General features: G+C 35.3%; 1 protein-coding gene across 2 annotated transcripts in view; it reads right to left on the bottom strand.

Moving 5' to 3' along the window:
• Positions 1–5,732: 5,732 nt before the first annotated feature.
• The window catches only part of LOC127618260 (adenosine kinase-like), a 272,393-nt gene continuing 263,361 nt past the window's right edge, over positions 5,733–14,764 (bottom strand). For both annotated transcript variants that reach the window (XM_052090626.1, XM_052090627.1), the window contains exons 10-11: positions 12,339–12,425; positions 5,733–6,455 (exon numbers count right to left, since the gene is read on the bottom strand). In XM_052090626.1, coding sequence (XP_051946586.1) covers positions 6,331–6,455; positions 12,339–12,425 — 212 coding nt within the window. In that variant the 3' untranslated portion in view covers positions 5,733–6,330. The remainder of the gene's footprint in view (positions 6,456–12,338; positions 12,426–14,764) is intronic.

Raw genomic sequence — 14,764 nt, 5'->3', positions numbered from 1 at the left:
ATATTTCAAGATCAAGCAACTGAGAAGCGATAGCATCTGGAAAATTCCATTTCTGCGGGTCAAGCAGTAGCTCGCGATACTTGAACGGCTCGTGTAACCCAATAACCTTAATAGCCCGAATTAATTTCTCTAGTCGCATCAAGTTACATCACTCGCGACAACTTAAACTTGAACGATTAAAACATGTCACCGATAAAAACCCGCCGAGATAAATGCCCAACAATGCTGGCAAAGCGAACATTTACCTTTAAGTTCCTCGCGCGATCTCTCCACTCTTCTCGCATAAGCAATATAAACACGTTTATTTGTGGAGTCGATGATGCATGCGTAAAGTAGTCGGATAAATCCAAAGGGGTCCCGTTTGATTCGGGAGATGAACGCACGCGTAGGCAGAGGGAGGGAACCTGATAACAACTAATTGAAAGGTTAATCTACATAGGAGTCTGTGACAAAGTAGTACCCTCCCCTTTCGGCACTCCATCAGCCACAGAGGAGGACTAACTCGCTGTAACCGCTATGTGACATCACATCGCTCATTGCAAAACAATGTACACTGTTTCAGACAACATGACATGGGTGGGAAAAAGAAAAGACATGATGTGCCCTGTCTTTGAACAGCAAAGGGAAACTTTTAATATAACTTATCAAACATTCCTTGTAAAGGAATATATGCATACATTAGGCTATAGTAATGTACAGTATCACCCTATACATAATTATATGTATATACACCTTGTCACATGTTGCAAATCCGCAGACTGCATGGGAAGAGTGAGAAAAGCATGATGTAGATAAAGAGTAAATTGAAAACTACCACTCATCCAGCATGGCACAGATGACTTATAGGAATATATACAAATAAATTATAATAAAACTGCCACCCTGCTTAGTTATGTTTGATTTTGTAAATGCTCAAAGACTACATGGCATGAGTGAGAATAAACATTTAGACTAATAGTCTTTTAGTACAACCCATCCAGCATGGCACAGATTAATTTCATAGGAGTGTAAACCACAAATAAATTATAATACAATTGTTCTGCTTAATTATATCCATAATATCAATAACAATGTGTTGCACAATGATCTGATGGGTGTTTGCATGATAAAGACCAACATCAATTATAAAGGAAATGTTCTGTAAACTGTCACCGCTGAAACAGCATCAATGATTATTAGGTTTGACAACATATCATATTGCGCAACAACATAACAATAAATCTAAACTTTTTCCATTTCCGCAACAAGACTAAAACAACAACCATATTTCATAACTCCGCCCATGAGTTTGCCCTGTGGTGAAAAATTGGTGTGGCACAGAGCAATTTGAACCATGGCCATTCCACTTTTTACTGTGCCTGAAAGGAAAACAAATTGCACACTAAATAAAACTTGAGCCATGTGGGATGTGGTTTCGGTTTGGCAACAACTTTCATATTGGCTTCCAGCAAAGCTTGATCAAGGTGATCTGACACTGAACTGTTGTCTGAGTTGTTTTTTTTCTTGCAAAAACGGATTTACACATCAACAGGGTGAGCTATACAGCACCTTTTCTGTGTGAGATACCAACTAATTGTGGTGATATAATTACACTACTTTTAATTGGACCCACTTTTATTTAGCATTTCAAATAAAACAAACATGTAAATAAAACTAACATTTTATATTGCGCTTGTGTGACTGAAATATGAACTGTACGATATCTTAGGAGTGATGAAAGCACATGCTATTTAATTAAAGTGACACTAAAAGAAAACCACTTGCTTTGCAATGAAACAAGGTGTTAATTTTCAGGTGATAATTGACATTATTTTCAAGCTTAGAGCCTTTTTGATCCACTGTAATCTGTGTGACAATTCAATTGTAAGACAGTTTTTATTTTTAGTCTAAAAGAAAGATACATTTGTTAACAGGTAACAAAGGTACATTGAAATTATTCATGTTTGCATATTTGGCTTGAGTGCAGACACATTCATATTCAGATATCAGAGCAACCCCTGAGTAGTGTAAGCACCTTGCACAAGGGCAAAACTGCCATAGAGCATGTAGAGATTGTTGATGTTCTGAATACTGGCCTACTTTTCTATCTGTCATGAAGAATGACTTTGGATTAATTTTCCTAGATTGCTACTTGAATGGGATTTTTCTGTTAACAACTGAGAGATAACAATATTTACTATTTAAGTGGACCAAATGCTAGACCACTCCTTAATGGCAATTCAATCATTTGAATTATTGCAGGAAAATGCTTTCATAGCATCACTTGTTTAAAGTTCACAGTACATTCTCACTTGTCAGTCCTTTCTAAGCAAAGAGTAAATGTGTATATAACAAATTCAGCAACAACAGTCATTATGAAATGTGGTCATAGTTGCTCGTTTAGTCACCGGGTTTAAAATAAAGTGTGACCACTACTTTCTAATTAAAATTATACAATGTGTTATATTTACAATGAGTAAATCGAGCCGTGGACATCAAGTATTGAAAACATCATGTTGTTTTAGGTCTATGAGATTAGTCAATTTTTATCTTTTAAGGAAATACATTTGATATTTTTGTAAAAGATCATGATACAGCCCTAGTTCAAAGATTTGACTACACTCAAAAAAATGAATTTTTGGTCTTTGTTCAATTTAGTTCCTTAAAATGAGCTAATGTAACAATTTTATAAATTATTATTATTATTATTTGTCACAACTTAATTTCATTGCGTGCAATCAATTTAAATTGGAAAAATGGAAGGTCACTTAATATATTTGCGTTTGGACAACTTAATGAATTTGTGTTGGCCATAACCAGATGTTCAAGTCAGGTTCCCAGCACACACTGCGAGTTAAATCTGCAAATTAATATCTTAATATTTATGTTTACAGCAGTATTTGCACTTTGGATTTTGTGTCATGTGAGTGCATCAATTTCCAAAAATATGATTGTTGAGCATCAACGCATGTCTAGTATGGGAACCTTGACTTAAAACTCTTCTGCAAGATATGTCCTCTATTGCTGAGGCTACAAGCTCACAGTTCATTACACTTACAACAATAAATGTAAAAAACAAAAAAACAGAAGTGGTATAAATGAAAATTCCTCAACATAATTAAAATGATGACTTTGAAAATGTTTAATCTAGTACATGTGACAAACTGAATTTAAGTTTGTACAACAAGACTTAATCAAATGAATTCAAATAAATTAGCTTTGATGAAAAAAAATAATTTAAATGTGTGGAACTTGTTTCCTTAATTTTACAAGTTATGTGTCCATCAAGATTTATTTATGTGCACAATTCTATAATAAGAAAACAAATTAACATTTAAAGTAAATATTAGAATATGCTAACTTTTTTCAGAAACATGACTAAAAGTGTTGTAATATGTGAAATTAACTTTTAAATAAATTAGTCTGTTCTCCCCAAAGTTTGTCCTTCAATGTCTTCTAAATGTAACCAGCTGAAAAATAGCAAAACACCCGTGAATCAACTTACTTTTTATAAAGCTCACAGGAAGCTTTTGCAGATCTTAAAAAAAAAAACAGCATCATTGTAAAACACACAGCAAGAGGATTAGAGAAGTGGGAAAAGCATGTGTGAACAGACCCTGGTAAAGTTAAAAATGTGAAATAGTATTCAAGGTTTGTCCTCTGCTGTCATCAGGACTTCACCTGGACTCACAGGATGTTTAAAACTCTTGATGCCAGTCTGCAGAGGGTTCAAACACATTTATCAGTGACAGAATATGCTATGAGTGCAGTCACATACAGAGAAAAAAGGGGCAGCAGTACATTCATTCACTCCAATGATGGTCACAAATAGCTACTCCTTGTCCCAAATCATAAAGATGAACCCTTGCAGACCTTTGACTGTCATCAATGGGACAGAAGGAATCTTGAGGCATTCCAACCATCCAACAGGAACAGTCAAAAGGGATATTGCAACCAAAAATCAAAACACACACTTACAACTTACATTTACTGACCCTCATGTTGTTTGAAACTGCTATGACTATCTTTCATCCATGGAACACAAGAGATGTTAGGCAGAATGATAGCCTCACATTTTACTTTGCATCGTTTCCATACAGTTAAAATGAATGTGATTGTGGTCATCAGTCCCTACAATTTTGCAGATCTCCTTTTTTATTCCATGAAAGAATGTCATGTGGGTTTGGAATGACATGAGGATGAACACAGTGATTTTTGGGCACACTAACCCTTTAAGACGACATGGGAATAAAATAGACTGAAAGTGAAACCACGCTTCTTAATCAAACTAAAATTGTGATGAATAGCAAAACATAATCCTCTTAAATATGGATTTGAGTGGAAATATACAACCCCAATTTCGAAAAAGATGGAACAGTATGAAAAATGCTAATAAAAACAAAAATGAGTGTAAATTATAATCACCCTTTGGTATACTGAAAGCTCTACAACTACACATTAGATTATGTTTTAACCTGTGAATTTCATAGTTACATGTACAGTCATTTCAAATCAGATGATTGCAAAAAAGTTGGGACAGTAAAGTGTTCACCACTATGAAAGATCACCATTTCTTCTAATAACACTTATTATGCATTTGGGCACTTAAGACACAAGTTTAAGTTTAGAAAGTGGAATTTTCCCCTATTCATCCATTATGTAGGTCTTTAGCTGCACAATTGTATGGGGTCTTCGTTGCCATATAACGCGCTTCATAATGCACCACACATTCTCAATTGGAGACAGGTCAGGACTGCAGGCAGGCCAATCTAGTACCCGTACTCACTGCTTACACAGCCATGCACTTGTATTCTGGGCAGTATGTGGTTTGAAGTTTTCCTGCTGGAAAATGAAGGGACGTCCCTGGAAAAGATGGTTCTGGATGGCAGTATATGTTGCTCCAAAATTTTACATATCTGTCTGCATTCATGGTGTTTTCACAGATGTGAGAGTTACACATGCCAAGGGCACTGACACACCCCTGGCCCATACAGACACTGGCTTTTGGACCTGATGCTGATAACATCTTGGATTGTCCTTCTCCTCTTTGGCACGGATACACGACGGCTGTGCTTTTCAAAAACCTTTTGAAATGTGGACTCTTCAGTTCCAATGTTCTACTTTCCATCTAAGATGAGACCAAACCCAGAGAAGTCGGCAGCGCTTCTGGACAGTGTTGATGTATGGCTTCTGCTTTGCATAGTAAAGTCTGAACTTGCATCTGTGGATGCAGCGGTAAAAAGTGTTGATTAACAAAGGTTTACAAGAGTAATCCCAAGGTAATGTTCATGATATCCATTACAGATGAATGATGTTTTTTAAGACACTGATGTCTGAGGGATCAGCGATCACCCACATTCAGAATTGGTTTTCATCTCGCCCTTTACGCACCGAAATTTGACCAGATTCCTTGAAACTTTTAACTATATTGTACACTGTAGAGGGTGAAATGCCCAAAATCCTTCCAATTTGTCTTCGGGGATCATTGTTCTTAAAGTGCTGGATTATTTTCTGAAGCATCTGTTGGTAAATTGACATGACTTGAACAAACATTGCTCTAGAAGTACTAGGCTGTTTTTGGAGGCTCCTTATACAGTATACAGTACTATGACACAATTGCCTCACCTTTCCCAACTTTTTCAGAATTGTGGTTGTAGGATGTAAACATAGGTTCACACTATAATCATATTTCCTCCAATTTAATACCCATTCTAATTATCAATCAACTACTGGACAAGGTTAGAAATACGTGACAGCAGTAATGCAAACTTTATTTTGAATTTGTCAGATGTACATTATTGCTTTCAATAGGACTGCAGACATTGCTTGTTACGTATAACACATAACAACAGGTTAAACTTGATTATGACACATTAAGTGTGCGTTTCACAAATATATTTGGTTTACAACAGCAAAACTGGCCAACAAAGTCTTTGATTTTGACATGGCTTAAAGGATTCTTTCATATGTGGCGTCTGTAATGCAAAAGTTGTACGATTTCAATATTTTCTTTACATTTTAAAGCTATATCACTATATCTTCAAGGCAATTTTATTAAAAATATCACACCTGGAAAGATTTATTAAGGTTATTATGATTACCGATCATACAGTACAGGGGAGAGCAATACTCAAATTACTTCAGTAAAAACAAATCAATATTTGTAACAAAGGAATTCCTCTTTTGTAAACCGTTTTTAATGTGAAATACATCTCCATGATCGCATTAGGATTTGGGACTGATAAAAACAGAGGCACAAAAGAATAAAGGCAGTGAAAGAGAAATAAAAAGTATTTTAAAGTCCTATAAAAACACTTAGGTGGCCATGTATTCTGCTCTCTCAGTGGCCCATCAGTGGAAGTCAGGCTTTTCTGGGAATGTACAGCCTGCATATTGAATAATGACATTAGCAGAGTAGTGTCCAGCACGAATACACTGCTCAAAGGTCTTATCCTGCACCAGCTCAGACAGGAAACCTGCATACACACACAAAAAAGACATATAGCACCATGGACAACACTGTTGTTCGCTGCTCTCATTCCTCACAGATTAAAATAATAAAAAAATCCAAACATTTTTAAAACAAGAAAAATATACTTGAGAAGCAAAATGACAAAAGATCATTAGCGGTTTTAACCACCACGCGAACCAAGCAATTACGTGGGGTCCCGGACACCGGGGGGCCCCTGCCTGAGTAGGAAAGCTCCCCAAAAACCAGTAGGGGTTGGCATGTCACATGTTGTTCTGTTGTCACGTGTGAATATGCTATTGTCAGCGCTTTCAGAGCTGTTCATGTTAGAGGTCCACCGGATTGGGTCAGTTTTTCAAGTAGGACTTTTAGCTCGGGTTTGTAATTTATGAAAAAAATATACAGGCCTTACGAACTTGATTTGCCCACGCGCTCTCACTCAAAGATCCATACAATTGGATGAGTTAGGGGCCGTTTATACCAAACGTGTTATTTTGTCCGCGTCTACTGTTTTTCCATTGTTTTCTTATGTAAACACGTTTTTAGACACTGTGTCAAAAGTTAAAAAGAACTTCAGGTCTCAAAAATGCTGTTTCACTCAAAAACATTCGGTTTCATTTGTTGCGCTGCGTCTAGATTTTTTTAGTGCAGGTGTCACAAAGATTTAACGTACTTAATAGGTTCAGGTTGCAAAGAGGTGACTGTTACAATGTTTAACATTATTCCAGATTGTTCTGCACCAAGCAAAGTTTCAGTGCTTTCAGCAATGTTTTTTCTTCCTTCTTCTCTAGTGTGCTGAGGGGCCGCTGTGCCTTGCATGTTTACTGTTACAATACTGTTACGATTGTTGCCAACGATGCTAACATAAAATCCAGCCTTTGCAACATGGTGAACACTGCAGCGTAAGAATATAAGCTCCATGTGAAAGTGAAGTAAATAAGACAGAGTTTTTTTTGTAAAAATATGTGTAGGTAAATATTGTTTTTATCATGGAAATCATGGATTAATTAACTTTAACTAGATTTGTATGTTTCAGTAAACATATTGAAATTTCCAACAGCTCATAGGATGATTTTAAAATTATGATTTAAAATCAATTTTGTTATTTTTTAAACAAACCTTTAGAAATTAAATCGTAAACCTGCCCCTGCATAAGATATTGCATTTTATTTTCAGAGAAACCTAACAACATTTTGAGAGGTTATGATTAAAAAATAAATAATAAATAAATAAATAAAAAAAATTCCAGTGGGTTAAGAAAAATAAATGTTTTTGGTTTAAGCATAAACATCACAAAATTGTCTAAATGTTATTTAATTTCTCAAATGTATCTTGTTTTAAGGATTATTAGAAATTTAGAAATTCAGTAAAAAAAAAAGGATTTTTTGCAGTGTTTGTGCAGCAAAAGTGGGGCAGATTTAATCCTAACTGAAAAGCACACAGACATATGTACACATGCAAACATATGTTTTTATTTTTATTTTTTTTATTCAACTTTCTGAAAACATATGTTTAATGAATGCACACATGAACACAATTCCACACACATCTAAGTGCTCAGCACGGTAAGCATACATAAACACACGTAACACAACATAAACATATGCTGGCAAATATAAGCTCAAAAAATGTTGTCGGATATTGATTTTCCATTGCATTTGCTTTCTCTTTTAAAATATTAAGTATATCAGGCTTAAGGAGGAGAGGTGATGGAAAAGGCATCCTTTAGTGATGTGCGATACAGAATTCCTCTAGCCGCCCTCGGGCTGTGAACCCTCCCACCTAGATCTCCGCTCTCTGTAGCAGTGCTGGAGTGCATTGAAAAACAGCTGGCAAATTTATTTTCCAACGTGGCAGAGTGCTGCCCTCCAACCTCTTGTTGGAACGGATAAAGGGGTTAAAAAAATCAATACGACGTTTGAGTAAACACGCTCACAGCTCTATTAGTCGCAATGTTGTGCTGGAAAAGCTACAGGAAGACATGTTAGCATATCAGGCTCATGGCCCTTGAAATGCAGAAGACTGCATAAGAGGCATTGTATGATAAATTACGTGGACCTGAAAGACCTGTGCAAACAGCATGATCAACATCAATACTTCTGTTTTTCATGGGGAGCCGAACTGTGTCATGCTTTGCAAGTTTGATGGATGACTTCACAGCTCAGATCGGTGTAGACACACACCGGCTATATGAAAGCACCGTTATTAGCGAATCCTGCAGATTAAAGATAATGGCTGCAGGGAGTCTGGCAACTCCACTTATCCATCATGAAAGTAGATCTATTTCCCGTTTAACTGTGCTATCTGCACTTCTCTGCATATCTGCACTGAAGTTAAATATTACAAAACCATTGGCAGCTTTGAATGACTAAACTAAGCAAATACATTTGAACTAGCATGTGTCTACAAATGTCAGGCTAATTTTCCAGAGGTTACAGATCAAGCCAAATCCTGGATTATATTGTCCTGTCCATACTGATTTTCTATTGAACATACACTTGTCTAGGACTATTCTGGGAGTTTAGGACACAGGCTGGTTTCTGTTCCAACAATTCAATCAATTTGCAATCTGACTGGAAAAAATTGCAGTGCAAGGAAAGCCAGTTAGAATTCTTGCATCCCTGCGATAGATATTAAAGCAATAAACCACAAGAGGCCGTGCATTACAGTAATTAAATAATCGGTAAGGGGTGTTCCAAGGTGTGATGTGAAGTGGCGACAACAGCAGCATGATAAAAGAAACCAATGTTCAATAAACACATTTATTAATGATAATAATAACTGTGGGTGGTTTACGGTTGCCAAGCAATGTAGCAACTTGGTGCATTAATATTGTGGTGGGTTTATTTGCACAGGCAGTCGCTGCTGGTTTAGCATCTGATTCACTAAAGGAATTGGGCAGATCAGGCAACAGTGCAAACGAGCCTACAAAATCTCTGCTGAATGCAATCTGTATGAACATTTCTGCCTGTATAGTAGAGGATACAGTTGACTTTCTTAGTGTACTGTATATTTACTCATTTGGTAGACTCTATTATCCAACGTGACTTACAAAAGAGGAAAACATTACAAGCAAATCATCTTAAGGAGACATTAGTATGAAAAGTGCCATATTACAAAGTTTCACTAGCATCAGAATAGTAGTAATTAAAAAATTCCAGTATTCAATTGCAGTGCAAGAAGAATATTTTGTTTTAGTGACTGGTTAAGTGCTCTTGAAAAAGATGTGCTTTTAGATGTTTTTTGAAAACAGAAAGTGAGTCAGCTTCACGGATGGATTTGGGAAGGACATTCCACCAATGTGGTACAATGAAGCTGAAAGTCCGGGAAAGAGTTATGCTGCCTCTGTGTTGGTACAAGGCGATGTTCACATACACTTACATTTAAAATCTGCCACCTGACTCGTGATTCTCTGCTGTTTATTGAAACTTTCTTGTATAAGAAACAGCATGACATTTTAAGACAAATTATTTTTATCAAATTAATCGTACTGAATTAACATGTTAAATCGACAGCCCTAATATATAATATATAATATATATATATATACACATACACACACAAACACACACCTATATGCATACATATACGTACACACATATTAGGGCTGCACAGTAATGGCAAAAATCATAATCACGATTATTTAACATGGTTACTTATTGGCTTTGGAAACATCATGCATTTATTTAACTTCTGAACAGTGGATTTCCTTGAACTTGAAATGTAAACTGCACTGGGTATTGGGGGAGGCTACTGTCATATGGTAATTGATTTATGTTATGTATGTTGTCAAATAAAGGAAAGCCTCCATCGCCACCAGTGGTGCTCACACGTCTATGGAATGAGATCTACATTTTTATCATGTTATTGCAGCAAGATCTACCATGTACAATAAAGGCTACAATTATACATTATAAATACAGTATCACAATACCAAAATTTCAGTAGTCTGTGAAATTTGACGATTATCAATACCAGCTTTAAAACCACAACAAATAATAACAATAACTAATATGTTAATTAAGGAAGAATGGTTTCAAGTTCTTAATTATTCAAGACTAGTAAACAGTCAGTAAAAAAAACAGCAATGAACAAAAATAGATTAAAAATAATAGAACAAAAAAATACAAATTAAGAAAATTCATGTTTTTTTTAACAGTTTTTAAAAGTATTAAAGTAAACATTCATAATGAAATGCAGCATAAACCAACTACTGGTCTTCACTGAATGGCTATAATACATTAATGATTTTTAAGGCTACCCAGTCTAGAGCAGCAAGTGTTTTCTCGTTTTCTTGTAATGATTATTATAATGACACACTACAGTATATGGCAGCAGGTCTATTAGCTTACATTTATACTTACAAGTCTGACGTTTCAATACAAATCCACTTTTTGCTCCGCTTTTGACGTTCACTTTAGACATCACTCTCTGTGTTCACATGAATACCTCAACAAGAGCATTTTGGCAGAATTTTGAAATATTTGACTTTTTGTGCGCATTAGTGTGAGCATTTTCAGAACACACGCGCATGTTTAGCACACACACACATACGCCACCTGTCAATCAAACAGGGCGCAGCTGTTACTAGATCGCTAGCGAATTATAAAATTACATGTTCTGGATTACATTTAACAGCAGAATAAGAATATGAACTTTCTAATAAGTGACACAGGCTATCACAAATATAGTCAAGTTATTTTTTCATTATTGATGTTTTAATCAATCCGGTCGGGCAAGTAAAATTATCTTCCACTTACCTCTTAAAAAATCCACTTGTCCCAGACAAGCGTTAATGTCGAGCCCAGAATAAATATTATATTAAACATTCTCTGATAACAATGACTTCTTCTGCAGTATAGCTCCTAAAGTAAAAGTATGTTGTTTTAAAGGAGTTTTAGATATTATTTAGGAAAAAAAGCATTCAAAAACGTATTTACACTATCACTTCAATCCATCTCTAACTCACAAAAATCAAAATTTCTCTTTTTAATATAGCTGCGTATCACCGATTTTCTTCATGATAAGATACACACAGTGAACGTGACACATATTTTATGTTTCTCTACGTCGTGAGCCATCACGTTATAATCTAGCTGCAGCAAATGCATGCGAGTGACGAGCGTCCCCATGAGATTGTGTGCATCAGCCGGGAGAAGATTCAATCTCTTCCCCGGTCACTTCACGCAACTCATAGACATGGTGCAGACCACACAGAAAAATGCCCGTTTCAGTTATTATTTGAACTTTAATAAAGGATGCTTTAAAGATATACGCCGATATAACGCATTATATCTTGATTTTCTTGTAATAGTTGGAAGCCAAAATTGTAATTGAATATAAAATTAATTGCCCAGCCCTAACACACATAGGTGGATATCCATACACTTATGCATATATAAGTCATTCACATAAAATGTGCAATGTCCTCTTATTATTCACAAGAATAATAATAATAATGAAAATAACATCAAAAAGAGTCCACAAGAAAAAAGAGCTGTTTTTATTTTTAATTCAGTGTTTTGAGCAGGATCGCCTGAGCTCCGGTGGCATTATGGGTTAGTAGTGTGTCAAGTTGATGGACTTCATAATCATGCCGGATATAGTAGGTCATCTAGGTATTTCTTTCCTACTCTTATGAATACTGGGGATTTGGACACCAAACTCCACTGGCATACTGTTTTTGGCATATTATATAGTAGGGAAATATGCAAATTTGGAAGCAGCCAATAACTCAATTTAAATCCTCAAGAGGCAGCACAATTTCACTAGTTGTTTTGGATGGAGGTTTTTGCACTTCAATAATATGCACAATGTGTATTCGAACATGGCTCATCCAAACTATTTGATTTACAATATATTTTTGAAACTATATCAGAAAGTGCAGTACCTCCAACAAAGGCGTCTCCAGCACCATTGGTGTCCACTATCTCACTCTGGTTGATCTCCAGGACAGGGAATGTCTCTACCTTGTCATCTGTAGAAAAGATGGTTCATGGTTAGTGTATGCTTGTTAAAGTATTGTTGAGCTGAAAAATAAGTCCCAGTCACAGACCTGTTGTTTTGGAAGACACGTTAAACTTTCTGCTAACACAAATGGTTGTTTTGTTAATAGAGTGTAGACCTTAAAGTTTTTCCCCATAGAAGCTCAAAGCACTTTTTCATTTTATAACAGTCTCTCATGCCTAAAGTGGAAAAACTAAAAGGCAGTCACTGCCTTGTCAGCTTGCATAACTTGGCCACTGCTTATTTATTCTCCCTAAACAAATAACGGTAGTATTATGCTAATGATCTATGACAAAAGCAGCAGGAACGAGCTTGAGCTACCATGAAAAGATGGGGAAGTTCCCAGAAGACAAGGAACAGTGGGATGTGCCATTTTTGTGTGATGAGCTATAAGAGCCCTGCTTGGGCCTTGAAATCGAGGAGAGGCAATTATATAATTTGGCAGTTCTTCAGTGTGACAATTCTTGAGCACAAATGGATCAGCTCTCTAAAATACCATTTGAAAGACAGTGTTAGTCTATTTTCAGCATTCAGTCTGAGTGATCCGTCCTCTCTCTGACTAAAATAATGCATTAACTGTCTCGCAGTTCCATTTCAATTGCTTTCTGTTGTACAATTGCATTTATTTATGGCATTAGCCTCCATTAGTGTTGAATGAGGCTGCTGTAACTTTGCATTGCAGTAAAGAGCACTTCAGCAAAGCCAATATTAGATCCCAGTATCTTGAGGACATTCTGAAAATTCCACATGATGCAAACATTGCAAACTACTCCAGCAACACAGTTTAACATTTGAACTGAGCTTTCAAGTGCACCTGACACGCTAATACATCTGAGATAGGCAGTTATTACGACATGTCACGCAATCAACTCAGAAACTAAACCTGACAAAACCTCTTAAATAATTAAACACAACTGCAGCACTTTCACATTTAATTATGAATGGTATCTAGGTGAATGACGTGACACTCATTTATTTTCTCTTCTGGATATATATATATATATTTTAGGGCTGTCAATCAATTACAATTTTTAATCGAATTAATTACACGGTGTCCCGATTAATTAATCGTGATTAATCGCATATACAAATATTTGCTGAGAAAGCCCATCATATAACAATAATAAAAATATATAATGATTATACATATTTATATCAATATATAATTATACATAGTTATCTTTAAATATTTAGAATACAATGTATTGTTTACTACAATATTACTGATCATAATCCAATCATTGGTATACAGTTCACAAATATTAATTTCACAAGTGAATTTGTCAATCAGTTTGAGATTTATTATGAGGGCTTGTTTAAGGACCCGTCACACTTGCGTAAGACATGCTTGTGTAGCGTCTCGGGTGCATTGCATAATAAACATAAAATGTTTAGGTCACTGTGTCAAGTTAAATATAGTTTAATACTCAATCTTTAAACACATCTTGAGATCGGATTCGGATTTGCGCTCCAAGTGTTTTGAACGCAAGAACGTAACTTATGTTTGTGTTGTTCTGCCTACTGAAGTGTTTTCTTCACTGTATAAACTGTGTGTTGCTCACACAGCTGAAATTTCACTTACTGCCCTCTGGAGTAAACAGGTGGTACTACAAGCTTGCATTTCTCAGGAATCTTCCTTATTATGGTCCGGGGTCATGCGATTAATTGCGTACATTTTTTGTCAAATTAATCACACTGAATTAACATGTTAAATCGACAGCCCTAATATATATATATATATATATATATATATATATATATATATATATATATATATATATATATATATAAAATGTTTCAATTCAAATTGAATTCAAAGCAATGTGGTATAACCATGTGGTGTAACAAAACAAAAACAACAACAAATAAACAAACACAAAACATAGACAACCCCTTAGACCCTCATGACTGTGTGTAAAGTAAAAATAAATAGATTTTTATTAAAATCACATTTTGTTCAAATCAAACAGAATAACCTTTAAGAAAACTTTCTAATATTTGTGACTCTAGAATTCATATTTATATGAAACAAAATATTTTTTATCTTGAAAAAACTATGCTGTGTACTATCACATGTATTCAAGGTGCAAGGAAAGTAATTTATTGCCTTTTAATTGATGGATAAACCACTTGCCATTCTTAATTGATTGACATTTTATGCCAAAAATGCTGTAAAAAAAAAAAAAAAAAAAAAAAAAAGAAACTAACAGACAAAGATAATTAATTTCTTTGTAACCTCAGACAAACTTATTTTTCAATGACCCATCTAACAAATAATTAAATCATTAGTGTAATGCAAATAGTCAAGAG

The sequence above is a fragment of the Xyrauchen texanus genome, chromosome 24 (assembly GCF_025860055.1).
Source record: "Xyrauchen texanus isolate HMW12.3.18 chromosome 24, RBS_HiC_50CHRs, whole genome shotgun sequence".
Lineage (NCBI taxonomy): Eukaryota > Metazoa > Chordata > Actinopteri > Cypriniformes > Catostomidae > Xyrauchen > Xyrauchen texanus.
The sequence above is the reverse complement of the archived record's forward strand: the minus strand, read 5'-3'. Positions and strand labels throughout refer to the sequence as shown.